The sequence below is a fragment of the Wolffia australiana genome, chromosome 8, assembly GCF_029677425.1.
Source record: "Wolffia australiana isolate 7733 chromosome 8, ASM2967742v1".
NCBI classification, from domain to species: Eukaryota; Viridiplantae; Streptophyta; class Magnoliopsida; order Alismatales; family Araceae; genus Wolffia; species Wolffia australiana.
The window spans coordinates 15,069,028-15,096,852 of record NC_135842.1 but is presented as its reverse complement, the minus strand read 5'-3'; the positions used below and the strand labels follow the sequence as shown (position 1 = coordinate 15,096,852).

Below are 27,825 nucleotides of genomic sequence, written 5' to 3'. Positions count from 1 at the left end.
CCTTAATCACAAAGCCATAACTTAGCTAAAAGATTGGCTGTCGCCAATCATTATTGCTACTCTGATTTATCGTCGTTCAACGAGACGAATGGTGACACGTGGCGTCACAAAATAAAATATTCCAAATGTTCTATAATTCATATTAAATAAAATAAGGGCCCAAAAATGCAAAATAAATATATATGTTTTGACTTGAGAAAATCATATCTTAAAATTCCAGAAAAAATCTATTCTGACTTTGAAATATATATTCTTTCAGAATTTGCTTTCAGAAAAATCTCAAAAGATACATAAGATGCCGAAAACTCAGATATCATTATAAAAATAAATTTAATCATTTTAATCTTGATAACATGCATATATATTTAATTTCATGCAAATAAAGACGTAAATATGGTCATATTAAGCTACTAAAATGCATGTTATCATAATCCAAATTTGTAAATATTCTTGATTAATGTAGTGAAACATGTTTGATCTCATGTGACTATCATCTGTCAAATAAAGACAATTTACATCCCTTAAAAAATGTGTCAAATTTGATTCTTCCACCTGTAGCTGAAAAATGGCATCTCAACATAATAAATGCACCTTTTCCCTTTGCTAAATCACATGGTGCCACATGTGATAAGTGTCAATCAACATTTACTTTAAAAAATTTCAGGTATTTTTCTGTTCTCTGTGTGCTTCCTAATTTATAAAGTAATAATAAAAAGGAAAACAAGAACATATCATTATAAATAGCCACTACCAATGATTGAGCAATGTCATGTATTGGACGTAATAGGAATGAATCAGATCATGATACTTGACTAAGTGGTTATTATAAAGAAAAAAATCATATTTAAGCTTATAAATATTTAAATAACTGAAGAAAAATATATTCAGACTTATAAAAGTTTTTTAATTTTAAATTTAGCTTTTAAAAATTCCATTAAAGATAAAAATAAGAAAAACATAATGATGGAGCGTGCCAGTCCAATCAATCAGAGACCTCTTCAGAGTCGCCATCATCATCAGCCTCGCCGGCTTGTGTCCAGCCCGACTGGCGCACCAAGGCGAAGGTGAAGATACACCCATTCAAATACCCCGGGTGAAAGCACATGTGCACATTCGAATGTTTTGATTTTTGTTGGCCTTTGCTCGTTCTATTCGTCATTTTACTGTGTTCGTGTGTTTGTTTTTGTCTTGTCCGTGTTCGTCGTGTCGTATCGTGTTCGTGCTCGTATTGTCGCATGTTGTGTCATTTCATGTCGTCGAATACATGTCCAACCTTTGTTTTGTTTTGTGTCAAAAGGGGTCCTATGTAAGAGAACCACACAACCCCCCCACCCCCCCAGAGGTATCCTCTGCTCTTAATAAGGGTCAGCGTGCCCCCATATAAGGGGGCACAATGGAGCCTGATAACCTCAATCTTAGGGTTAAAATTCGTCGTTGGTGATTGAGATTATTCAATAAAAATATATTTAATCGTACTTAAAAATACGTAGTTAGTGGTGAGTACGGATCGTCTCCAAGGAAACGATGATTAAGAAATTACTTTCTTATACTAGTGATGATTGACAAGAGGATCGACGGAAGCAAGATTTGAGGAAGTGAGCAAGTGAAATCGATAAAACATACGTAATTATAAGCTAATTTAACTTAAAGAAAGGAGTAAGTGATTGTGATGGATATGACGATGAAAGATGGTATGAACGAAGATAGTGATTGTATGTGAAGTGGTGTGGTGACGAGGATAGAGATACGAGAGAGGAGTAAAATGAGAGTGCAAGAACGATGATAAACACTAATTATGTTAACTATGGCGTCGGGAAAGAGACAACGTAAAGCGAAGATACTTACCTTAGATTCTTATGTTCCGCCAGGATCACATTGATTTACAAGTGCAGGTAAGCTCTCTCTCTTCTCCAATGCTTCTCCCCACACACCCTGGACACCAAGAAAACTCTTGATGGATCTCAAAACTCACTATCTTTCAATCAGCCCTCAAAAGTAGGAAGCAACTTCAAGATGATTTTTACAATGATCCAGGCCTCTATTTATAGACTAGAGGGTATGGATAGAAAGAGGAGGGGGAGATGAAGCAACACTGAAAATTTCAGCTCAATCAGAATGGTAGATCAAAGTTATGGCCGTTTGAAGTTGAAGCAAACCGAGCCTTTATTTTCTTCTCTCTCCTCATCAATGTCATTGGTTTCGTGCCTGTTAAGAAGTCAAATCACTTGGTATTCTGTGACTTTTCGTATTCCATGGCTTTTTGTATTCCCTGACTTTTTGTATTCTGTGGCTTTTTCGTATTCCGTGGCCTTTTGTATTCCCTGCCACGTGTACATAACAAAAGGACAAAAAACAAAGAAAAAACCTCTTTCTCAACATTGACGTGGTGGCGCGTCAGCGCGCCACATCACCCTATGCCATAAAAAGCCAAAATACTTAAAATTTCATATTAAATAAAATAAAACGCCAAACATACGTATAAATATATATTTTGACTCAAAAAATTATATATTTCCAAATGTAATTTAAAAATATTCCAGAAAAGTCATATTTTGTTGCAAATATTATATTCTTATAGAATCTATAGTTATAAAAGTCCCAAAAAATGTAAAAAATTCAGAAAATCATTCTAAAAATAGATATAATCATTTCAAGCTTGATAACATGCAAATATGAGTGATTTAATGCAAATAAACATGTAAATGTGATCATATATGGTATGAAAAATGCATGTTATCAAATCCCTAATCTCTCAGACAAGGAATTATCGATTTTGAGTTGTGTTGTTCAAAATCTCGGTCTCACAAGGGAGAAGAAGAAAGGGAGGAAGAGAGGATGGAAGAGGAAGGGAAGGAAGGTGAAGGAGAGGCTTTTCTGGGTATGGTCGATGCACACCGCCTCCCCCTTCCATGCCTTGCATGTGCGCAGACGTCCAACATCGTGCCGTGCGAGCTCCGCTGCTCTGCTGAACACATGCTCCGGTCACACTGAGCCATGATATAGGCACACCCATGGAGGTCAGGCATTTGCCCGTGCCACTTAGCTGCTGCAACCTCTCTCCTCGTCCTCATCTACCCTCCCCTATGCCACGCTTCAACTCCATGCCATCACCGCTTGTGGGGCCACGCCTTGCTCACTCTCGATCCCCTCCACCGCACCTGCCTGTACCGGTCGGCGCCGAGGAAGACATCAACGACGAGTGACACCACCGATGAGGTACATCGTTCCCCTCTGCTCATCAGTTATATTACCATCTTTGGTATATTGTCGACTATGCTCCACCGTGCTCAGGTTAGAATTATATGATAGTTTATATTCTGAAGTTACTATACGAGCGAATTCCTAGGTACGGGTCGAGCCCGTCCATTACATGCGAGCGCCGACAGATTTCTTCTGTTCGACACCAGTCACCGTCATCACTTTGATGAGGGTCAGAAGGTCACCGTCACCGTCACCGGTTGCCTGCCTTGGAGCTCGGAGCTCGACAAACCCCCACAAATCGGGGCCTGCACATACGTTCGCCTAGGACACATCATCATGTAGTTACATTTCCCTTAGGAAATTACCCGATCGGATGGCGTCCCTCACAACATTCAGCATCATCTTGGTATCAGAGCATTGTCTCGATACCCCATCGGACGACGTCCCATACGACATCCAGAAACATCTTGGTATCAGAGCATCGTCTCGGTACCAATTGGATGACGTCCCTGACGATGTCTGGCATCACATAATATTGCTAAAAAATCTAATGAGCCCCTAATAATATTTTAATAAATCCAAAATATATTATTTGACTTTGAAAAAAAATTACTGCTAAATTTAATTTAATAGATATAAAAAATACGAGTTATTAAGGAAATATTTGTTTCATTTTCAAGATATAGTAAATTATTTTAAGATTAAATAATATTTATTATTAATATTTAAATGAATATAAATTTGTTAAATAAATTAAATTATGATGAAATTAGGATGGTATTGGTGATTATCAGTAGCCTAATAATATATACATGATAACCTAATAATGTATACATGATAGCCTAATAATGTATACATGATAGCCTAACAATGTATTAGATACACTACCCTCCAAATTGGGGATCAACCTAATATATGATTTGTGAGATATAATGATTTGATTTTTTGTATTTCTGGACTATTAATCATATTTTGTCTATCCAATTCTATCCCCAATTTGGAAGGTTCACAATACATTATTAGGACATCATGATACCCTCCAAATCAGGGATCAAATCAGAGAGACAAAATATGATTAATAGTCTAGAATACCATAATTCAAATTATAATATCTCACAATCCAGATGTTAGATTGATCCCCAATTATTGGGGTAGTTTCATAATATCCCTTGTACATGTCTAGATTGAGATATTTATTTAGGGAAACAAACATAGGTAGGAAAAAACCTTTAATTTTTTTCTTTAGGGCCTTGGTCTGGATGAAACAAAGTTGATATCCGGAGTGAATGACATGGAACAAAATCAAATGGTATCTACACTATAATATATTCAATCGCCTAGGTAAGGATCACATCCATGATTTCTTAGACATGTTGAGATTCTCAAGTGTGTAGCCTCTAGACATGTCCATGTGAGCTCTGGTATGTTAAATCGCCTCCTTCACCTTGATGAGCTGCATTCACGATCCATCTGCATCATTCTATTGTCCTAATTTTATAGAGGATTGAGAAGAGATAACAGGAGAAGGGAGAAGAATGGACGGGCGCTAAAAAATTCTTTCTTGGGTGAATTTTTTTCAATGCCTTCCCCTATTTACACGAAGTAGATATTTTCATAAAAAAACCCCGAACTTTAAGTATATCTTCTTACATCCAATATAACATTTGTGAATGACACTCTAGGCCCATGTATGAGTTTTGTTAATGACTCCCATGGCTCAATAACCATTATTGGCATTCAAAATTAATTAAATATATTATCATATATTTTTTTTAATTGATGATGTATCGATTTAATCTAATCGATAGGTCAAGTCTCTAGCACGTGGGGTGCAAAGCTATGCCTCGTGCTGTAGAAGTTACAAAGGAGTGTGTATCGACTCATTCATGGAACCTACATGTCATGGGTTACCATGCATTTATAGTTCCTTATCCATTTGATAATCTTGGGATGAATTAGGGTATGGTAAACTTCCAAACCCTAATCGGCCATCCGAGCTAGTATTAATGCATTGGAGAATCATCAAATCATTATTATTGAATATTCCTTTGATTTGGCCAAACACTTCATTGTATCATCCTACTTTGGTTGTCTCCACTTAAAATGAGGGTGGAAATTTATTCATCTGTATGAACTTCCAGCTGCACCTGACATAAGACTATTTCAAATTCCATGATAAGGAACTTTTATGTCATATTCAGAGTAAAGTACTCTATTTCATCGATAAGATGTCTTTGGTATCTAAACTTGACGGACCACTTACACAAATATAACATCAATCAACCTTATTGACAGTTTCGTATAATAACACTAACAATTTCAAACATATTAATTAATGAAATATTTCTACTAAAGAGCATCCATTATCTATCATTAGCGTCTCCACTCTAACGGCTAAAAGACTGACCATACTCGTCATATGAGTGAATCAGATAGTAAAATTAAATCGATCCAATTCAATGTCCTTATAGGGTATCCTCCGAATTAGAATATTTAGAACATATGCTTAAAAACTAGTGCTCTCTATACTATGATCTCATCATAATTCACTAAGTTTGGCCATTTATTCATGGACTTTATTATACACATCCCACATGCATTATGATGCATACATAATATGAATGGACATTGGACGAGATGTGGAATATGTGATCGGCTAGCCAGCTATATATTTCAATCGTTGTGCAGCGAGAGTTGTTGAACCTCAAAATTAACGGTCCAGCCCTAGCTTTTGAATTCCCAACAAATTGTTGTTCGATAGTGTCTAGATATGTAGAATATAGACAATCCATAGGAACATGACCCCAAATATCCCTTGGAACATGTTGTAGGATAGGGGAAAATTGTGTCAGTGACTCGACATTTCTCACCTCAATGGAATCACTTTGCTTAAGTTCAAGAAAAAACACAAGTCCAAATCCATGTACCCAAGTTGGAGGAGCAATGCATCCATCGAGGGAAATTAGTTCCACTCAACACGGGGAACTTTAATACCAATGTACATTAATAAAATGATGAACCAATCATAAAATAAATTTAATATGCAACATGAGAAATTTTTAGCTCCACATAGATGGCTGAAAGCAATAACTCATTTTTAAACTTAATATGTACCTATTGAGTTATGTACAAAAAACTTATGAGTCACAGTACCTAGGGTGCTTAATACTATATATTTAATTCACATGCCGAAGATTACACCGATGTTAATATGGGAAAATAGTCTCACATAGATGAGTACCTATTAATCTCAATTATTAAAATTCTGGGTTGATGCCATTGATTTAGATATAAATCCGCTTTATGTAATTTAGCAAATAGCTGCTCTTATATACTTTCACACGGGTGATCACCCAAATTGTCTTAACTATATGTTGACATTAATTGGCTTTTTATTTCAAAATCAAACACATTTTATTATAGTACTCAAGCTAGAAATACATTTTCAGATAGATAACTCAACATAAAATTATGGAATTTCTAAAACTGGAAAATATATAATTTAACATTTCTCAATATAAAAATAATTGGGCCACTATGAGGCATGAGCCACTTTTGAGGAGTAGCATGTTCGGCCCTCTCTTAAGAACTAGCCGTGAGGGGTCAATTTTCAGCTGGGCTCCCTTAGGTGCCATGCTTTGTGGCATCCCCGTTTGCACAGCCCAACTGCTAGCCCCTAAGATGTTTTTGCTCACTGGGTCATGCTCAGCAATGTTCTAATTGGGTGCCCAAGCGCTAGTCACCCTTAAGGGTCTCCCTATGTGATAGCCCAACTAGCTGTCCAAGCACATGCCCATAAGGGGCATGTGCTTAGCGGGCTGTGCTCAGGCATTGGCCCGTAATGGACAATGCTATAGTGGGCTCCTTTAGCGGCCCCACAGAGAAATGGCCCGAATGTCACCCGACTTAGGCACTTGATCTAAGGAGCCACGTTATAGCAGCCCAAGCTTGAGCATCAGCCTTAATGGGTGGTAATTTAGGGGCATCCCTACTAATGTTCAAGGAAATGCCTGATCGGATATGCGATCACCTGAACACCACTGATAACTTCCGAGAAGCCTTAAAATACTGCTAGAGGTAACAATGGCTTTGATACCACTTGACGGAAATTTGAGCATACCTTTAGGTGCCATACCAGTGGAATAAATTCACCTAGCTCCTTGGACCTTTTTTGATGACAATGGAATGGCTCAATCAAGCCTATGGATCCCTCTAAGGATCAGGGACCTGGAGGGCCAGGTAAGTACCCCAAAAATAAGATTGTGGGAGCCCTAATATGATCTACTTTTATAGTGGATGAACCATAATACCTCCTTAACATACTAACCATGGAAAAGACTATAATGCCCTTACAAGAAGCTAGTCAACAAGGTCAATAGTCAACACAAACAACTTAGGCTTCCTCATTGGTCCTCCAGCCTCCTACGTTCAATGGATATAACAGTGTAGCACGTACTGTATCCCCTTAAGTTTCCTAACTTTGAAATTTTCTGTTGAAACAACAAAAAATTGAATCCAAGACTGTCTTTGTGTCCTATTATTTGCCTCTTGATTTATCAATACTCTTCTGTCTCTCTTTTCTGATTTTCCCTTTTCTGAAGTAGTCCACATTATCCCTTTTGGGTTTCCAATATCCTCTCATCCGTATCTCCTTAGTTTTCTTATTTTTTTTACATTATTTTCCTCTTCTAAATCTCCCACCTATTTTTTCCCATACCCTCTCTCTCTCTCCTCGCTTATCCCTTCCTCATTTATCTAATCCAGTCCATTTAATCCTTATCCCAATCCTTTCCTTCTCTCATCTTTCTTGTATAGTCTCTTCTTTTTCTCCAGTTCTTTCTAGTGTTTTCATCTTGCTCCCATTTATCTCTGTCTACGATGAATCCTATTCTTCTCTCATTATCTATTTTTGTCTTCATTTCTCTCTTGTTCTCAGAATTATCTCTCTTTCTCAAATCATGTGTTTCTCCACATGTTAGTTAAAATAATATAAAATAAAGACTGAATTATATTTCAATCACACTAATAATAGCCCTTGGACTGGTATGATGGTAGTACGAAATAGAAAACTTTGATTGTGCATTGCTAAAGGTTTTCTCATTGAATAATGCATTAACACAAATAACTATTCATCAGTTTGGATTCATAGATTCTTAGTCATGGAATATGGATACATGTCCCAAAAAAGATACATATGTCTGATATATAAGTGACTTAATGTGCTGGATATGGTTGTGTTTTAGGCAAACATAAACATCCTAATATTTTAGGATGAGTATGAATATGGCATGTTATATTTTTTTGATTAGAGAACGTGTTTATAAATGTATGGGTAACTGTGATTTTAATGAGATGGGTGACAGCACTTAATTCCTCATCCCGATATTTTATAAACATACGTGCACGATGTAATAATGATGGACCTGTCTTAATAATGTTTATATGTTTATGTTCAGTTTTCCCTTTATTTTAGAGGTTATGTAGTAAAAATATGAAGTTACAGATTAAATTAAGCCTAAAATGATTTGATGGGGTCTTAAAAACGTCACATTTTAATACTAAAGTAAATAAGCTGCATTTTCCTAATAAGCAATAATAACAACATGTGGTGATATGGGTGCCAGCTCCAAAAATTAAGTGTACCATTTTGGTATTCACGTATGGCACATAATGATTTATAAAATGAGTGTTAATGGATCTGGAAAGACAAGAAATCACATATATTATGCATTTATTGATGATGGGTAGGCAAGACGTAATTGATTTCATGCTGCAAAATATGTTGATTCCATTCTTGAACCAACATATTTTGGTAAGATACCTATGGCCCACAATTTTAATGATCATCCTTAGTAATTCCCATAAGAAAAACTTTCGTGGTTATCTTGTCCACCAAATAGTAAAAAAAGGGAGTATCTGATAATACATTTGTTGGATTATTAGTCATTAATACATATAAGTTTCTTGACAATTTTGGTCATTTGTGATTTTTTTTGAATTTAAAAGAATGAGATTTGGATTTTATACAAGACCAATAGGAATGTATTCATGTGGCATTTCTGCACCCATTGATGGGTGGTTGGTGCTTAAGTGGATTAGGGGTTTCATGGTGTGTATTAGCATGGGACAGTGGGTAAACAGTTGTAAAGTTTTTTTCAAAGATAAATAGGAATCTCAAGGTCAAAATGGCATGGTGCAACTCCAGAGATGTTGACATCATACATGGTTCATGATCACGTAATTCACATCATGATGAGGTCAAAGGAACTGAATAATTAGGGACAACAAGAGGTGATGGGTGGTGATGCAAAATATTGGTTTCCAAAAAAAAATTAAGAGAGGAAAGATACTGGTACAAGTGAGGACAGCGAGAGCTCTTTAGAGGGGAGACAGCCTTGTGAACCAAAGGACAAGACACAGAAACAAGAAATTCCTAGAATTAGACGTCGATGATGTGGTAGAAAGGACATAAGGGAGTTTGAAGATGAAAATAAGGGATGTAGTTCACCTAATGTACCTTATTTATACATAATATGCAAGTAGGAGGATGATTATATTAACAACTTTTTATTTGGATGAATATCATATAGACACAAACATCAAATATTGTGATGGTTTGCTACTTAGCCGACACATCCCTACACACTAGGAATAAGGTTAATCTTGAAAGAGAGTAATGGGTAGAAAGACTGCCACAATTCAAAGGGACAAGCTGAGCAGAGAACACATGAAGGCAAGTGGTTGATGAGATGAAGTCCATTAAGTTAAAAATCATCTCCCAAAATAGTTAGCATGTTCTTGTTGATTTGTCAAGCGGTAACAAATATATAATTACTGCTAATGATGGTCATCACTCAATCATTATATTTAAACCATTAGGGTGTTGTGATTGGCGATGCTATACTGACATGAATTACTAACGAGATTTTTATTATTGTTTTACTACAGATGATGATGTGGTCAAATAGAAAAAGAACCTATTTTTGCACAATAACTATGCGCATGGACTGAGGCTGACGAAACTTAAAATTAATTGTTTTGATACAGTTTGAATGATCAAAAAATTGTGGAACCAACTGATGTGTCACGAGATACATGGTGCATACATGTCCTCTTTAGGAGATTTTTATTAAAATAGACCTGCGCTAACACACTGGAATGTCATATACGTATTCCCCTAATTTTATAATAGTAATAGGATACCATTCTGTCATTTTTGTTTTTCCCTACACGAACATGTGGCGCAAGGGCCGTCATCAATTGAGGGCGATGCAGGAAAATATGAACCAATCATTTGATTTAATGCAATGCTAAAGACAAAACACTAAAAGTGAAGTGATGGAACTGATGAGAACAAGAAAATATAAATCTTTTGATAAAATCAATGGCTAAGAATCGTCCAACTTTAAGGCTTGATATCTGATGATCTAGATGACCAAACAAGCTGAAATTTTGAGGGTATCTTCATCTTTCTCTCCTATATTTCTCTATGATTGATATATAAATTGATCTCCAATATTTGTGAAAAAATATTGAAACTCAATTCCTAATAGAGAGGCATATTGAAAGAGAGTGAGATTTTGAAGGTCCATAAAGGGTGTTCTTGGTGTCTTGAGTACTTGGAGAAAGTCAACAGAGAAGTGAAGAGGCTCATTTGCATCAGAAAAATGCTTTTCTCTTAGAGTAATATAGAGAGATATGGTTAGTCTCTTGCCTTATATTGATCCATCTTCAACACATTCACTTAGGTAGATCCATATCCATTTCATCTTTTCCATCTCTATCTACTATAAGCCATGATCATCACACAACCTCAAATTATCTCCATCTTGTCCCCTTTTATAATTATCATTTAAGATATAAAACACTAAATCATCCGTTGATCATTTTCTTATCCATATCACCTTCATTTATCCATATCTCTCTTCACAACCTCCCTCTGTCTACTCTCTCCTCAATTTTATTTGATCTATTTGCATCCTGCTTTTTTTCTTCATCTAATTCTTATTACCTAGTCATTATCACCAATCCCATCTCACCATCTTCATCTCATCACTACTTCCTATCTTCTATTTTGTATGTATCTCCTTTCGTTCTTGTGTTAATAGCCATTTAACAAGTATTAAATCCATAATTTATATACCTTGTCAAGTCAACTTGTACTCATCCACTATCTAGTACATTTACATGAGTATTAGTTTAGATATTTTATTGATTAAACTTGAATCAACAACATCATCATTTTAACCCTAAATTTGAGTATCGAACTAGCATCAACTAGGATCTGGCACATCCCAAATGGGACATACATGGTGTGACGGAATGGATAATGATGATTTAAGCATGGGTGTGACATATATTTCATCACATCTTTCGTCCCATATCACGTCTCTAGAATTTGAGAAAATTAGTCACATTTCTGCGACACGCCACGCATTGTCATGTCTCATCACTCGGACAATGTTCCCATCCTTCATTTAATTGGCAGATAAAACAACTTATTTCATTCTTTAACTTAGACCTTTTGATACATAAATTACAAATAAATATTTTTGAATACCCTCTCCCTGTCCCTCTCCTTGTCCCGCTCCTCTCTCTCCCCTCTATCTCCTCTCCCTCTCTCTCTTCTCCTTTCTCTCAAATTCTCTAGTTCTCCTTATCTGGATTGTGATGACAAGAAAGAGAGAGAGAGATAGAGAGAGAGAGAGATAACAAGAGATGGGGAGAGACAACGAGGGTGAGAGAGGGAGGGAGAGGGAGAGAGTCACATGTCTAGATTTTTTCATCACCATCGCAAAATCTCGACAAGTCACATGTCCAAGCCTTCTGTCACCCATTACATCATCTGTCACCATGACGGCCTCCTAAAGCATCTCAAGTCATGTCTATACCATCCGTGATTGGATGTGATCGATGACATTTCATGAACCTGAGCATCAACAGAAAAAGCAGGAGGCTAGTGGATAAGGTAGAGATTGACGTGCTTGATAGTTAAGAAAGTCATCTGGCCAAAGACCTTGTCGCGATAAAAGGCGGAAGTCAATAGTAAAGATGACATCATGACCCTAATCCTTAGCACGACATTTGTGGAAAAACAATATTGTTTTTTTTGAGGGACCCGGGAAATATTTGCAAGGGTAACAAAAGCGGAAAGGTGATATGATACCATCGCATCTATGAACGTCGGCCCAGGACCATGCCAGAGGCCCATTAGCAAGGACTACTTCAGCAATCCGGCAGAGACAAGAGAGGGCTTTTGACTCTGGTAAGTGCTATCGTGCATTCCGCTTCGAAGGCCTCTCAGACCCTCCTTGTTGCAGACGATCACTCCTGCTTGAGGGGGGCATACTGGATCAAGTCCAGGCGTTGTCCAACCTATCTGCTCGGAGGCGTCGTCAATCCCGCTAGTCCTCTATCTCTATAATCTATCCCCCTATCTTCTTCTACCACGTCTCTCCAGAATATCGTGGACCTGTGACAACAGTTGGAATTTCAATCAAGTCTATTTTGAGTTCCAAGGGCTTAACAAAAGGCAGATGCAGCTGACACCAGAGATAGGGAAAAGTTCACTAAATATGATAATGATGTAATGCCTGCTAGGAGGGGGGATCATAGGTGACAAAATAGCTCGGATCGCGGGTCATGTGAGCATTTGAATCAGAATTCATAGTCTTCTGTATAAGGGAAGGCGAGAATGATGCAGGTGATGTGCTAAAAGACAGTCGTACACCATCATGGGCCAAATGGAGCCAGTCTGGTGGGTGGACTGAAGATAGACTCAGCTGCTAGATTTTGTTCAGCATATCAGTCAAACCTTGATTTTCCTAATGGTTTCTATAGTTGTCAAATAATTGCTACAACTATGCTTATAACTTAAGATATCTACTACCTGCCAACCAATGTAAAACTGTTAATTGTATTTCGAAACTTCTTATCAGGCAACTAGAGGCACATACCAACTAATCGTTTTTATGGTTTACAAAATTTTTGTTTGATAAAGACCATAATTTTTCTGAACGATTTCCTACAAACAAATAATGAGTTCAATATCATGTAGGTCAATCTAGTCATAGAAATATGTGGTTTGACTGCTGCTTTACTTGTTAACATGTTTTCAGAAAAAGGTGGGGGTATCACAATACAAGATAATCAACAGAGAATAATTATTCCTGAGTGGACATTGATTCAATATAGTTTTAACAGTTTTCTTGCGTTGGGGATTGTGAACCTAGCCTCTAAGAGCTATAAGAGCTCATATAACTGCAAACGTTCTATCATAGTGGGTACCAGGGAATTCCTCTGAACATAAACCTTTCTGACAGCCTTTAGGCCACTGTATCGTGCTCGTCTCTCTCTAAAGAGGAGGAAAGATAGCTGAGGATGAAGCTGTCAAGGTCACCCTCAAGCACCGAATCAGGATCAGAAACCTCGTAATTAGTCCGGAGATCCTTCACCATCCTATAAGGCTGCAGCAAACCACACTTCAGCATTAAACCCTTCAAGAATTGATAAAACATAAAACTGGTTCTTCGTATTTTGTAAGAGATATAAAAAGAGAAAAATAGTAGACGAAAAAGATAGAGAGACAGATGTTTCTACAGGAAGGAGATAGTTCTCAGCAACAATGGGGGACTAAACGTAGGCTTATTTCCGTTCACATAAAGAGAGAGAGAGAGAGAGAGAGAGAGAGAGAGAGAGAGAGAAATATTTATCTTGAACAGGAGAGAGAAAGAGAACAGGCAGCTTCAGAAATAACAGGTGATGGAACATGGGCCGATAGTTTGGTTCACAGAAAGAGATATTTTTTCCTTCTCAGCAATGAGAGTAGATTGAAAACATGCAAAGACTTCCATTGAATGGGAGAAAGAGAGATAGAGGTTTTAATTCTGTGAGAGAGGAATGATGGTTCTCTGTAATAACAGATGGTGGGCTTTGGAATAGACACAAGATTGCTGGATTTCTACAGTAAATAAAAATTGACTTAGAATTAACACGAGGTTACTATAGAGAAAGTTTTTTCTTCCTACAGGAAGAGGGAGGAGACTTCAAGTTCAAAAGTAGTAACAGATAGTCTGCTTTAGGAGAGAAAACAGATCCGAGGCAGAGATACAATGCGGTAGACTGATATCCGAGTCAGAGAGTTTTTTCATCACAAAAGAATGGCCACATGAAAACTCATTTCGTCTTAAAAGAGAGGGAGTTCTTTTATTGGAAGAGGAACACGAGTGAAATAAAGTTTCTCAGAGAGGAAGGATTTCTCTTCTTGATTGGAAGAAAAGCACAGCAATGACTCACTCTGACTCAGAACAAAGGGAATTGACTCCCGGAGAGAAACAGAGAGAGAGAGAGATAGGAAGAAAGAGTGAGAGAGAGAAATATACATATATATATATATATATATATATAGAGAGAGAGAGAGAGAGACAGACAGACAGACAGACAGACAGAGAGACAGACAGATAGACAGACAGAGCGACAGAGAAAAGGGGGTAGGAGAGAGAGAGGGGCGTGAGACAGAGAGGGAGAGTGAGAGACACAGAGAGAGAAAGGATCAAGAGAAAGAGATGGAGAGTGAGAGAGACAGAGAGAGAAGGATCAAGGGAGAGAGAGAGTGAGAGAGAGAGAGAGAAAAAAGGGGAAGAGAGAGATAGAGAGAGAAAAAAGGGGAAGAGAGAGAGAGGAAGAGATGAGGGGGGGAGATAGAGAGATAGAAAGAGACAGACAAATAGAGACAGAATAAAAGACGAGTGATAGAAGGAGAGAAGGGGGAGGGGAGATTAATACATAGAGAGAGAGAGAGACTCACATGAAGCACGTAGGAGCGGATCTGGTTACCCCAGGTTATTTCAGTCAACGACTGAGTGTGGACAGCATTCAACTGGGCCTGGCGAGCCATCTCCAGCTGATCCAGCCTTGACTGAAGCACCGACATGGCTGATGCTTTGTTCATGTGCTGCGATCTACACACACATTACATAAAAATGCAAGCAAGCAATTGGAAGGATTATTTTGAGGAAAACAACAGTACAAATAGTTAAACATGCGAAAATCGTAATCAGCATTCAACTGTAAAAGCTAGAGAAAATTTAAAACAGATCAAATACATACATGAACTTAAAATTGTACTGAGGATTTATTGCTCAACAAGGTTAAGGTCAGACAATTTTTCAGCACTACGGAGTACTATTTATTAAAAGTTTAATTCTGCCCAACAAAAGTCAAATAAATAGAAATTTTACTAAGAATTTCTTGTTTCTGGAGTTTTAACCCCCATATAGCGAATACATGTCTCCTTTCAAAGAAGGGCAGCTGACAAAATTTGCCGACATTCGTATGAGGAAATAGATGACTAGTGAAATTAGTAGGTGGGAAAATCATTAATAACTGAAGTTGAAAATAAAATAATCAAAATAATCTAATTCTATTAGTAATACAAATAGACAGTAGAAAGAGTTTTCTCCAAAAAAGATTAACATGATTCATTTTCCCAATATTTAAACTAGTAATTGTTGCTATTTCAATGAAAAAAGATTGAACTGAACTTTTCTAACGACCGTCACATTATTTCTAAGGTCTGTGATAGTTCCTACATCGACAAACTGAAAATGAAAACAAGATTAAAATGAAAATTTAAAAAGCAATGAGCATTGATTCTATGGTCTACGAAACAATTGTTTATGCGCCAAGTCAATCAGATGAGAAGCACTTCCTCCAAATATTTCACTGATTAAAAAACCAAAAATATATTACCAGAGACAGCACCAAGCTATAAATTCAGTTTATGACATCAAACATTACTTCTCGCAACCCACACACCTTTCATTTTGGCAAGTAGCCGCAATTCCAGTGGGGATGTGTGTTATCCTCACCGCACTCTCTGTTGTGTTAACGTGTTGACCGCCAGCCCCCCCAGCTCTAAACCGCTCAATTTTGAGGTCAGATTCGTTAATCTGAACACGAAGCGAGACATCTCCCAGAATGGGAATTACAGCCACAGCAGCAAATGAGGTATGCCGCCGCCTGCTGCTGTCGAAAGGTGAGATTCTAACCAGTCTGTGGACCCCAACTTCTGACTTGGCGTATCCAAATGCATATTTTCCCTCTACTTTAATAGTTGCCCTCTGATGAAGCAAAGATTGAATAATCCAGAAAAGAGAGATGAGAAAATTATCATGATATTGCATTGAGATAAGTTAGAAGAAAGCTGTAAATTTTAGTTAATATCTATTGCATTGAGAAGAAGAAGAAGATGATGATGAGAAGCAAGAACGATCTAAGCCACAATAATTTCCAAATACGGAAACCATTGCCCTCACGATGCCCAGACAGCCAATCGTGCCAAGACCTACCTCAATGCTATTTCATCTCATGTCCTCAAATAGGTTAACAAATGTTATTTATAACCCCACGATTATTCAAGAATCTGTCATTTTCCCCCATAAGGATCAGTCTCTGATTGAGCTTGCCGTTGACTTGTCTTCTGTTGTAAGTCCTTAGAAGGACTCTATCAATCCACCCCAATTAACCCCGAAAAAATGATAATAATAAAATAAATAAAAAGAAAAGGCAAAAAAATTGAGTAGGAATTTAAAATAAATATATAAAATTAAAAAACAGATGAATAAATATTAAAATTTAAAAATAAATAAGTGAAAAAATTTCTTTAACTAGGCAAATAATGTTCCTCAGAACCCAACATTTTGGAGAACTTTTACTTTTTTTCATTTTTTTGAGTTCTATCTCCTTTCCTCTCTGCCTCCTAACTCTTTCTAATCAGGAATGGAAAGGATTATTCAGCATTATGGTGAAAAATACATACTAAGCGAGAAATATGAAACTCAAATGAGATACAAACAAAAATGATATTCAGTGAAAGGGGAATGTGACAGACCTTTATTCCTGCCATCTCGCCAGGCATTTCATCCACAACACTAATGGCAAATCCACGACGATCTGCCCACATTTTGTACATGTTCAAAACCATGGCAGCCCAGTCCATACTTTCTGTACCTCCTGCACCTGCTTGAACCTTGTGAAGGAAATTCCATCTTAAATACAATATAAGAAACTAAATATGTAAATAACTGAAACATCTAAGAAAAAATATCGCATCTTAATCCAATTCACCAGTTGAGAAGCTAAATATGAAATTATCCAATTTCCGTTAGGAGGAGGATCCAAGGAATCACCTCTATGAAACAAGAACACTCATCATGCTCTCCAGAGAGCAGTGCTTCCAGCTCCTTTTTTTTTGTTATTCTTCTCAAATTTAGCAGTGCAGCAGTGCACTCCTGCATGAATTTGAAACAAAATGAATGAACGCTCCTCTAGATACAAGGGCAATTCATTGGAAAAGACTACCACAGCACCCAGACAACAAAGAAGAACTAAAAATTAAATTATCAGCCGCCAGAAAAGGCTGACTCGTTAGCTAGTTTGAATACCTGTTATGAACCTATTTATTGTTACGCTTTTTCAAAGAAAAGATTGCTTCATTAGCTAAGATAAGAAAGTTGAAAGACCAGTTACAATAAATAGGTTCATTACATAATAATCTAAGGACCCATAAATCCGCATGGTAAAGTAGTCGGATCTACTTAAGGATAGAGGTACAGTACAAAAAAAATTAAGGCTCAAAACAATAAAACAAATAAATTACGAAACTTCCATATAAATTAATAATGTCTGGCGCAACAGTTCTTTGACTGTAAAGAGTTATCTAGACGAAAATCCCAAGTAGGAGATCCAAAAAAATTAGGTATCTGATTTTATCATACTTTACCAACAGAATGCATTAGATGAGTCCCATTTTATCTGATTTTATCATACTAAGAGAAGTTTTCTGATATGCATATTCAATTGCGGATAATAGCAGAACGCAATATGAATCCCATTTTTTTCCACCAAGACACGAGTCCCATAAATGGAAAGGTCAAAACCATTCACAAGTCTATGGAATATTCTAGCTACAGCGGGGATGATCAAAAGTAGCAAAAATGAATGCTCACCAGCGTCATGTTATCATCATTTTCATCATGTGCAAGCTTCAACAGATCAATGTTCTCTAGTAGATCTTGTTCAAAAGCATTGACCTCTTTGAGCTTGCCCAACAGTGCCCCATGTTCTTTACTTACCTTTCCAGCATACACAGGGTCATTCCAGAGATCTGGTTTCTCTATCTCCATTCCTAATTCTTCCGCCCTTGATTGTATCTTTCTCCACTGTAATATTGAGGGAAAAAATATGGAGACTGAAAAGCTAGCATTTCCGTCAAATGCATCATATGCTTTGCAAGGACAAACACCAATGATTAGCATTCTCCATGACGACAGACACTGATGGTGAGGACTAGAAATTCGATTTCACCTGGATGGTAATGGTGATGGTGAGACTGTCATTGTCATCATCTTTTTTCGGCGGCAAGGTTGAGGAGGATGTGTTGTCTTCATTCTTGGCATCCGTAAGATAGACGACTGAAGAAGACAAGACGGATGATGAGGGGAGGACAGATTTTTTAAATACTAAGGCTTTTCCTCCTAAACCTCTCTCTCTAGCTCACCTCATCAGATGACGAAGACAGATCCATTCTCATCACTGTCATTCTTACATACCTAGAATGATGATGACATTGAAAATATCATTATCCGTATCCTAACCGCGGACAATGACAGTGCTAATGACGTAGCTGGCAGATGACGATGACAAATTTTTCATTGTCTTCAAACCCTTCTCATGATCTCTCAACCCCAAAAGGAAATCGATGTAACCCTTGATCATCCCAGCGATGTAACCCCAAAAAGAAATCGATGTAGCCATCAGAGGGAATAAACTCTTTGAGGATAAGTTTTGAAGCAGGCACCTGTAATCGCTTCTTGATCAGATGAATGGACTGGGCTATTGCGGCAGCATGGCTCCTCCAATCCCCTTCAGCTTCATCCAGTATAGGCCAACCCTTGGAAACAATGCTGTCCACCGTAATCCCATCTGAGTTCTTCGATTCCAAAACAGAAATACCTGCATCTGCTGTCCTTGAGAAGAAGGATTTATCTCCCCAAATAGTGGCTGTGTGCCAACTGCCAAAATCATGGCCGCAACTGCCGATTCCAATCAGAGCATTGAGCACGTGTCTGCAAGAGCGTTGAAGGAGACCCGAACGGAGATGAACTCTCTCAATGAGACGCGGATGCTTGGGTAAAGCGGAGAACTGCAAGGGTTGGCGTATCCGTTAAGAGGCCACAAGACATGATAATCTACTCAGGAAACTCATGTGTTATCACATTGGAATAAGAGAGCAAGAAAGAGAAGGCAAGAGAGAGCGAGAGGATAAAAAATGAGAAGGCAAGGGGAATTCAACACATGACTGAGGAAAAAAGAGAGCATGAGGAGAGAATGTTGAAGGGAGAAGAAATTGGGAATAAGGAATGTGCGTCTCAAAGAAATGGACAGAGATGAAGAGACAGAGAGAGAGGGAGAGACAAAATTAGGAGGAAAAGGATTAGAAGATTCATAGAAAGATCCTGAAATTGATGAACTGGTTATTTTCAGGAAGAGTAATTCTCAAATCCTGGTATTGAATGAATAGAGAGAAGGAGAGAGAGATGAAGGGAGAAAAAGTGTGAAAAAGGAATGTTTCTTTCAAAGATTTGGACAGGGAGAGAGAGAATAAAGACGGACAGGAAGAAGATAATTCATGGCAGGGTCCCAACATCAAGATACTTATCCAGTCCCATGAAAACTCAATAGATAATGAAAAGGTAGAATATATTGATGGGATTCTGACGTACCTTTCCTTCTTTAGCTTGTTTAGCAACAACTTTTGACAGATCCTGTTTTAAACAAAAACGTAAAGATGTTAATACCACTTATTCAAAGATGCAGCCAAATATTTTTTAGTTTTATTCACAGCCACTGATAGCCTCACATTTTTTTGAGAGAAAAGGAAACTATTGTTGATGCGAAACTATTGTTCTATGTTTCAATAATTATCAAATTTTATGAAATTTCTTCCATTTAGTGCATGTGATTGGACTGGATTACCATAATATTCTACCTAAAAGGCAAAAAAATTTAGCTCGAAGAAAAATCCGAAGGACAGTAACCTAAACCGAAACATAACATTTCTCTTCAACACGAAAGAATAGATATCCCTACCTTAATATGCTTCATATTTTCTAACAATTTTACCTAATACAGTTTCAGTCCAAGATCCCTACATGAATGTGCAAATCAATTTTTCAATAAAAAACATAACCATGGAGGTAAATTTATCATACTTCGATCCTATCAAGCGATGCCGTTTGTGATCTTCCCCTCCTCAAAGCACAGAAACTAGCTCGCATCGAATCAATAGTTTTTTGCCTCTTTCGTCTCTGAAACACCCGCATAAAGATATGAGATCCAGCAGTCAAATCATCAACATTAAGAAGATTTTGATATTTTACGCTCTAATATTCCACTATATCAGAAAACATCTAAAGCAATCGATTAACTCCGACAAATACGAAAGAGACATATTAAACTTGACGCTTGCCCTCTTTGTTCACCATGAAAGGTTGAAGCTTTATATCCCACAAAATAATTCAACGGCGTTTCCCTCCCAAGCAGGCAAATTCGTCCCACAGAATCATCCCAGAGATCGTGATGATCAAATATTTTACTCTTCCGTAATCCATGGAACTGAAGACATAGAAAGAATCATTTGCTTACATTTATATCCTTCAAAATCAAATGCCAGAGAACGCCCAGTAGAGGAAATCCCCGTCAGAAAAAAACATAAAACGTTCAAAGATAAGATACCATACGCCCATTTAGAACTCAATCCGTCTTACGGGCACCTATCATTCTGGGAAAGAGGAATTGCAGAGAAATTTAGGCTCAGAAGACGTAGTTACTCGATCTATCCACTAAGAACGTGGAAATAAAATGAAAATAGGTTTTCGAATTTGTCGAATACGGAATTTGGATGAGACATTGAGCTACCTGCGGCGGCGAAGACTGTTCTTGATCTTCCCGAGTAGAACTGATGAGAATCACCGATGGAAAAATCTCAAGGATCGACCTCGTGAACAAAAGAAATGTCTTAATGGCTTAGATTTGATTTGTTAGTTTATTTTTTAAAGTTATAGAACTCTGATTAGTTAGTTTCTTTTATTTTTTGAACAATGATTAACTTTCTTTTATTTTTTTAAATAGGAACAATATCATAAACTACTGACAATTGAATATTTAAGGAACCAAGAGTTTTCAGTGCAAACTGCAAAGCATGCACTTACAAAGCCAAATCATATAAGTTTGATTTCTAAAATTCTATTAATATCAATTATATCTGACAATGATAAGGTCTTTCATTGAAAAAATTATCATGGGAAATACTCAAAGATCAGATAAACAGTCTCAATGATGGAAAAAAATTGAATAATGATGGAACGTTTACACTTATAAAGTTTTAGTTAGTCTTCATCCACCAAACTGGATGCTCCTATCATAAGGGAGAGTCAAGTTTCGATTATCCCCCATATTTGTTCAATCTTTAATTATAGTATGTTTTGATTCTTCATTTGGATCATCCACAGTTTTAAAGTCAGTGTTCTTATCAAATCAAGACGGATGAAGCAGTCTTGAATTTTTTACAGTAAAATCATACGCTTAAATGTGTATTATTTGATACATTTTAATATTTATTACATGATAATATTTAAAGGTTATAAATGATCTTTCATCATTATATGGTTTCTAAGAGAACATTTCAACCTGAATGGGAGATACAAGTTTAGATCATCATTTACTTTTCAACCTTTTATCAACATTCCATATTATATTCTAACAATATCCATCCGATGTATGCAGTTATAAAGTTTATAGGCTCATTTCAGTCTTAACTCATGACGCACATTATCTTATTTTTATTACAAAACTGCATTTGATACACTAACTCAATAAGAAATTCAAATATACTATTTAGTTAGAATATATATACATTAAAGCGTGTAAGTTCAATAACTGATCATCGACAAAGTTATTTTTGTAACATAATCTGTTTAGCCTTTGATGATGAATCACCATTTGTTCTAATCATCATCTCAATATTTCTTATTTTCAGGGCTGTTTCAGATAGTTAAACTAGAAAGAATTAAAAGTAGAAGAATGACAAAAAAATGGTGTTTTGGGGCTGCACATAGTATGGCCCATTTGGGCATCATAGCCAAGCTTTGTCAGGCCACCTGAGTGATTGGCCACATCAGCATGTTGTCAAGAGCGGCCACCTGTGTAAATGCTCTCAAGGGCTGATTCTATCGCCTATTTTTGATATACTTAAATGAATTATACTGCACTGGTAAATGGTGCTTAACTTTGAGCAAATTATTATGGCCAATACACTTCTAAACTACAAACTAGGCCTTTGTGAGTTTACTTGCATGTCATAAGGACTCAAGCGATGTAAGTAGGGTGTGCTTGTGAGGCACTTGGCCTTAAATCAGATTTAGCAAGAAGGCGCCATGCCTTGTCTCGCCAGATTGTCTCCCTCAACCCCATGAATGTTTGTACGTAGTGCATGAGCACTTGTAGTTGATCTCACCAAGGTGCAGCATGGTTCTACGGGTATTTGATAAATGATGTGCTCACATGGCCCGCTAGATCTATCACCCTATGTGCACCATCTAGATTGTTGTGGTACCAATCATAGGGGTGTCCCTTGACCCCATTGCCACCAGCTCTGGTCATCCTATGGTTCACACAAAAGTGTCATTGAATCTACATAAAATCTCACTAAGAACCATGATGGACATCAACATCTAAATGTTGCGAGATGGCGCCCGAAAACCATGATAACATGCAAATTATTAGGTAAATAAAATGAAATTTACATGTTTTCTACAAAAATAGCAATAAATGTGTGTTGTAAAGCCTAAAATGATTAATTTTTTAGGGATATTATGATTTTCTGTGGATTTATTGGTATTTTAAGGAATTTTCAGACTCAATATTCTGAAATATTTTTTAATCTAATTTAACATATGTTTTTCTGCATCTTTTGACATCATATTCAGACAGATAATAATTTCTATGTGGAATATATATTATATTATTTGACTTATATTCGACTACTTCAAATTTATTAAATGATTTTTGGTCTTCAATTCACGCCAGCCACATGTTGCCATTTGATCGAATTAAATGGTAGTTGATCATGGTTTTATGGCAATGAATAACATATCTAATCATTGGAATAAGGTGGCATTATGCCATTGCAAATTTTGATGCCATAATGGACATTGATTAGCTAACACAAATTCTTTTTTTATTCGTAGGGGGACATGGATGAGTAGAAAAAAAGAAGCAATTAATATCATAATAAATGAAATTATCGAGACCAAGAAAAGATGGAAGAGTAAAAAAAGAAGCATTATATTTATGCATGCCTCATAATATGAAAACTCAAAAAAAAATGGCATGCTAATGTGGCACCACTCAGTAGGTGGAGAAAAAAACATGAATGCCTACCATATATTTTATCTGTTTATCCAATAAAATCTTAATAATAAAGGAATATATCTTAGAGTTGTTTTGTGTATCTGTTTCAAGCCAAGACATGAAAATTGATGGAAATATATGTGGCCGGCAAGCGCAACACACATTCCACATCTCGATTTAATGAATTAATAGAAAATTGATGGGTATTCAGTATAGTGCAGGTGTGATGCTTATAATGAAGTTCATAAGTACACGATCGAGCTTAGTGAATTATGAAGAGATCGTAATAGGGAACAGTAGCCATCATCCGTCACGTCACACGTCACGGTGACGGCAACGTGACAGATGACGTGACGGTGACAGTGACAAAATTAGGGGACCGTGATGGTGACAACGGATGAAGAACTGGGCGTGACGGTGATGCGATGGTGACAGAGGGCCTTAGACGAGTGACGTGACGGGACGGGCGTCACGGATGACGGCCGTGACGGATTTTTACAAATGACCAAAAAACTTAAAAATCGTTAGATTTAAGCTTTTTGATGGCCGAGATTTCGCCACGTGGTGTCGCTAACTTGATTTCTTGGTATTTTTCAGAAAAGTCCTTGCATTAATTTGTGCGCGCAGAAGGATGACGTCCAAAAATAATTGGAGATATGCCCCTCCAATTTTCTCTCCTCCGCATGGTTGTTTTTCCGGGGACGTGATGGGACGGGGACGTGATGGGACGGGGACGTGATGGGACGCCGCAAACCATGATGGTGACGCAGACATTACAATTTTTTTTGAAATCCTAGGACGTATGACGAGACAGTGATGTGACGAAACTTTCATCATGTCATCGTCCGTCACTAATCGTCATCCGTCCCGTCACGTCCTAGGTGTCATGTCTCGGACGTGCCATTCCGTAGATCGTAATACATGGATCACTAGTCTTTATGCATGTGTTCTAAATATTCCTATTTGAAGGATATTCGAGAAGGGCATCAAAGTATCAGAATAGAATAACACTATCTAACCTCATTCATATAATGAGTATGTCCGGTCCCGTAGCCATTAGTGTGGAGACACTAAGGATAGATAGTGGGTGCTCTTTAGTGGAAAGAGTTCATTGAATTGATACGTATGAATCCCTGAATGGTATTATACAGAACTATCAATTAGATTGATTCACGTCACGGTTGTGTAAGTGGTCCTTTTACCTGAGAGACCAAAGACGTCGTGTGGATGGACAGCTGTACTTAGACTATGACCTACGTGTTCCTAATCATGGGATTCTAAATAGTCTTAGTTTGGGTGCACCAAGAAGTTCATTAAGACGACCGAGTGGTCAAGATGGGATCGTCCACCCTCGATATAAACGGTGACAACTCAAGGAAGACGATGCGATGAAGTCCTTGGCTAAGGTAGTGAAATATTAGAGTAGAGTTCTCCGATGATTTCCAAACACATCAACACTAACTCGGATGATCGATTAGGATTTGACAATCGACCATAACCTAAGTTGTCTAGAAGCATCAAGTGGATGAGGGATTATACATACACGGTAACCGATGACGAACATGAAATATGAGTAAGTCGATATAAACTCATTTGTATCTTCTAGAATATGAGGTCTAGCTTGGCACCCTATGTGTTGGATTCGACGTATCGATTGGGTTAAATCGATCTAACATTAATTAATATTTATGATGATATAGTTAATAAATTTAGAAGGACAATAAAGGTTATTGGGCCACTAGAATCATGAACAAGACTGATACATGGGCCTTGAGGGTCACACACAAATGGTCTTTGGGACGGTGGAAGATATGCTTAAGTTTTGGGGGTTTTATGAAAAATACCACTTAGTATAAATAGAGAAAGGCCTGAACAAAATTAACCCAGTCCAGAATTATTGAGGGGCCTTCCCTTTCTTCTTCCTTTCCCCCACACCTCCTCTCCAGTCCCTATGCAATCGGGACGATGTAACGACGATGACGGAGCATGAACGGGGCTCGTCAACTAGGAGGAGGAGATCCAATGTGCAGAGGACTGCGTGGATATTTCTAGAGGATGAACACATGAGCAGCTCCATGTGACTTGTTCAAGGATCAAAGGAATCACAAATGCAATCCGTGTCAAGGTAATTCGTTTCAATGTTTATCGATGCCGTGATGATTCCGTTTAAGTCTTCTGCTGCGGAATGTTTTGACTTCTTCATCTAGATCTAGGCATGGAGACCAAGAAAAGATGGAAGAGTAAAAAAAAAGAAGCATTATATATATATATATATATAATTTGCGAAAAACACGGTGCCGGGTACGACCAACCCTGCGTTGTGCCTGTAGACCGATCCATCTGTACCCTGGACGCCACCCACGGGGATTTTATTTATAAAGTGAACTATTTATCAATGTTTACAGGCGTGGAGCGAGTATAAATATCCCTATTACACTCGAATCCCACTTGTCCACGCCCATGTGCAGGGAAGGAAACGATACATAAGTGATACCTTGTAGGTGCTTGGAGAAGTGCTCGCGTCGACGCCTCACACGAGTCCCCCGCATGATGATGGTGGAGAAAAGAAGCATTATATTTATGTATGCCTCATAATATGAAAGCTAAAAAAAAGTGGCACGCTAATGTGGCACCACTCAGTGGGTGGAGAAAAAACATTAATGCCTACCATATATTTTATTTGTCTATCCAATAATATTGTAAAAATAAAGGAATATACCTTAGAGTTGTTTTGTGTATTTGCTTCAAGACAAGACATGAAAACAACTCTCAATCTTGAGCAACACCCTCTTTTCTGGTGAGCTTGCAATCACCGTTTCTAACTAAATGCTCAACCGAGGTTGTGTACAACAACCTTAACTACCCAAGCCTGGGTTGGGTTATAGAGAGGAGCTGTATTAGGCAGAAGCTATACATAAGGTTTTGAAGCCAAGACTTTCCAACAATGGGGCTTATTGACCGATATGATGAGTGGTTTAGTTAGGGCAGCTGGCCTACTATGGCCCCCATAGGGATTAGTGTGTGAGATCGTGATCCACAAAAGCATGGGACTCACCCTGCTATGGAGAAGGGAAATGTAGCTTGTCACATGACCGAGGGAGGGGTGGAAAATTCATACTGCGAGAGGGACGCCTCGTGAGGTGGGCTTTGCGAGATGAGGCCTTATGGTGAAGCCAAGAAAGTTTTAGGCCACCAACCCTACAACTGATGAGAAGGGGTGAGTTGAAGAGTGGGATTAGTCACACTCCCTGCCTTCCAAAGGTGCCTAGAGGACGGCCCAAAAGTTGTAGAGCAACGACCTCGGAGCAGATTCCCCACAAGGGGACAAGATATGGCCATCTCGTGGTTATGAAAGAACTACCTACAAGTAACATTGGCGAGACCTACGAAGGCAACCCAATTGGGAATATTCATAAATTTTGAAGGGGGGTAAGGAATCTCTTTTAGTAACAGAAAAAATGCAGACCAAATTTGACTCGGCACAACCTAGCAATGCACCCAATACCAATAATTTTTGCCTAGAATGTGTGGAATGGCAATCCATTTTGCCATGTCATGCAATCCTTGCTTATATATTTTTATATACAATGATAATTGTTGGGTTTTGGGCAATGAATGGAAGGTTGGAAAACACTTTTCCCAGCAACAAAAGCTGAATATCAATTCAAATTTGATCTTTAAAACATGTTAAACTTTGTGTACCTTTTGAGAAACTTGTTCTACCCTTGACCTGCTCCCAAGGAGAGAGTTTGGAATTGGTTCACATGCCCATCCTCTAGAAGTATCCACACGAGTAAAGGTTTGTTGGATTGCCTCTCCCTCTCCAAATATTCTTGAAGACGGTGTTGATCTCCACACTATAAATATGCACTTGTGGAATGAGTGAAGAATGAAAGAACGAAGAAAGGGGAATTAATCATCAAACCCTGATCTATCATTCAGTTAGTTCTAATGCATAATGGGGATCATTGGATAATACCTTCTCCTATATCCCTACTACGGTGGCCATGGATTTGATGCATCTTTGTCCTTGAGTCAATCTCCTTTTGTACTGAAGGCAGGCCATCTTGTCTTCACCACTCAATCGCCTTCATGTATTTCTTACTTTATCTAAACCAAAACATGTTTGAATCCCATGGTTAAGTACTCATA

At 37.7% G+C, this 27,825-nt stretch overlaps 1 protein-coding gene across 6 annotated transcripts; it reads right to left on the bottom strand.

Moving 5' to 3' along the window:
- Positions 1–13,345: 13,345 nt before the first annotated feature.
- On the bottom strand, positions 13,346–21,299 carry LOC144706748 (Peptide chain release factor 2). 6 transcript variants are annotated; one of them, XM_078579756.1, is made up of 12 exons: positions 21,181–21,261; positions 20,998–21,043; positions 20,745–20,877; positions 20,475–20,570; positions 19,986–20,027; positions 19,061–19,405; positions 18,210–18,422; positions 17,391–17,492; positions 17,093–17,230; positions 16,018–16,322; positions 15,008–15,161; positions 13,346–13,667 (listed from the first exon to the last, which is right to left on the bottom strand). In XM_078579756.1, the coding sequence occupies exons 3-12, from the start codon at positions 20,745–20,747 to the stop codon at positions 13,527–13,529; spliced, it is 1,539 nt and encodes a 512-aa protein (XP_078435882.1). In that variant the 5' UTR covers positions 20,748–20,877; positions 20,998–21,043; positions 21,181–21,261; the 3' UTR covers positions 13,346–13,526. The 6 variants fall into 6 exon arrangements, with proteins under 6 accessions (XP_078435882.1, XP_078435886.1, XP_078435883.1 ...); XM_078579760.1 differs by lacking the exon at positions 20,745–20,877 and having other exon boundaries at positions 20,908–21,043; positions 21,181–21,281; XM_078579757.1 differs by lacking the exon at positions 20,998–21,043 and having other exon boundaries at positions 21,181–21,276.
- Between the last annotated feature and the right edge of the window lie 6,526 nt (positions 21,300–27,825).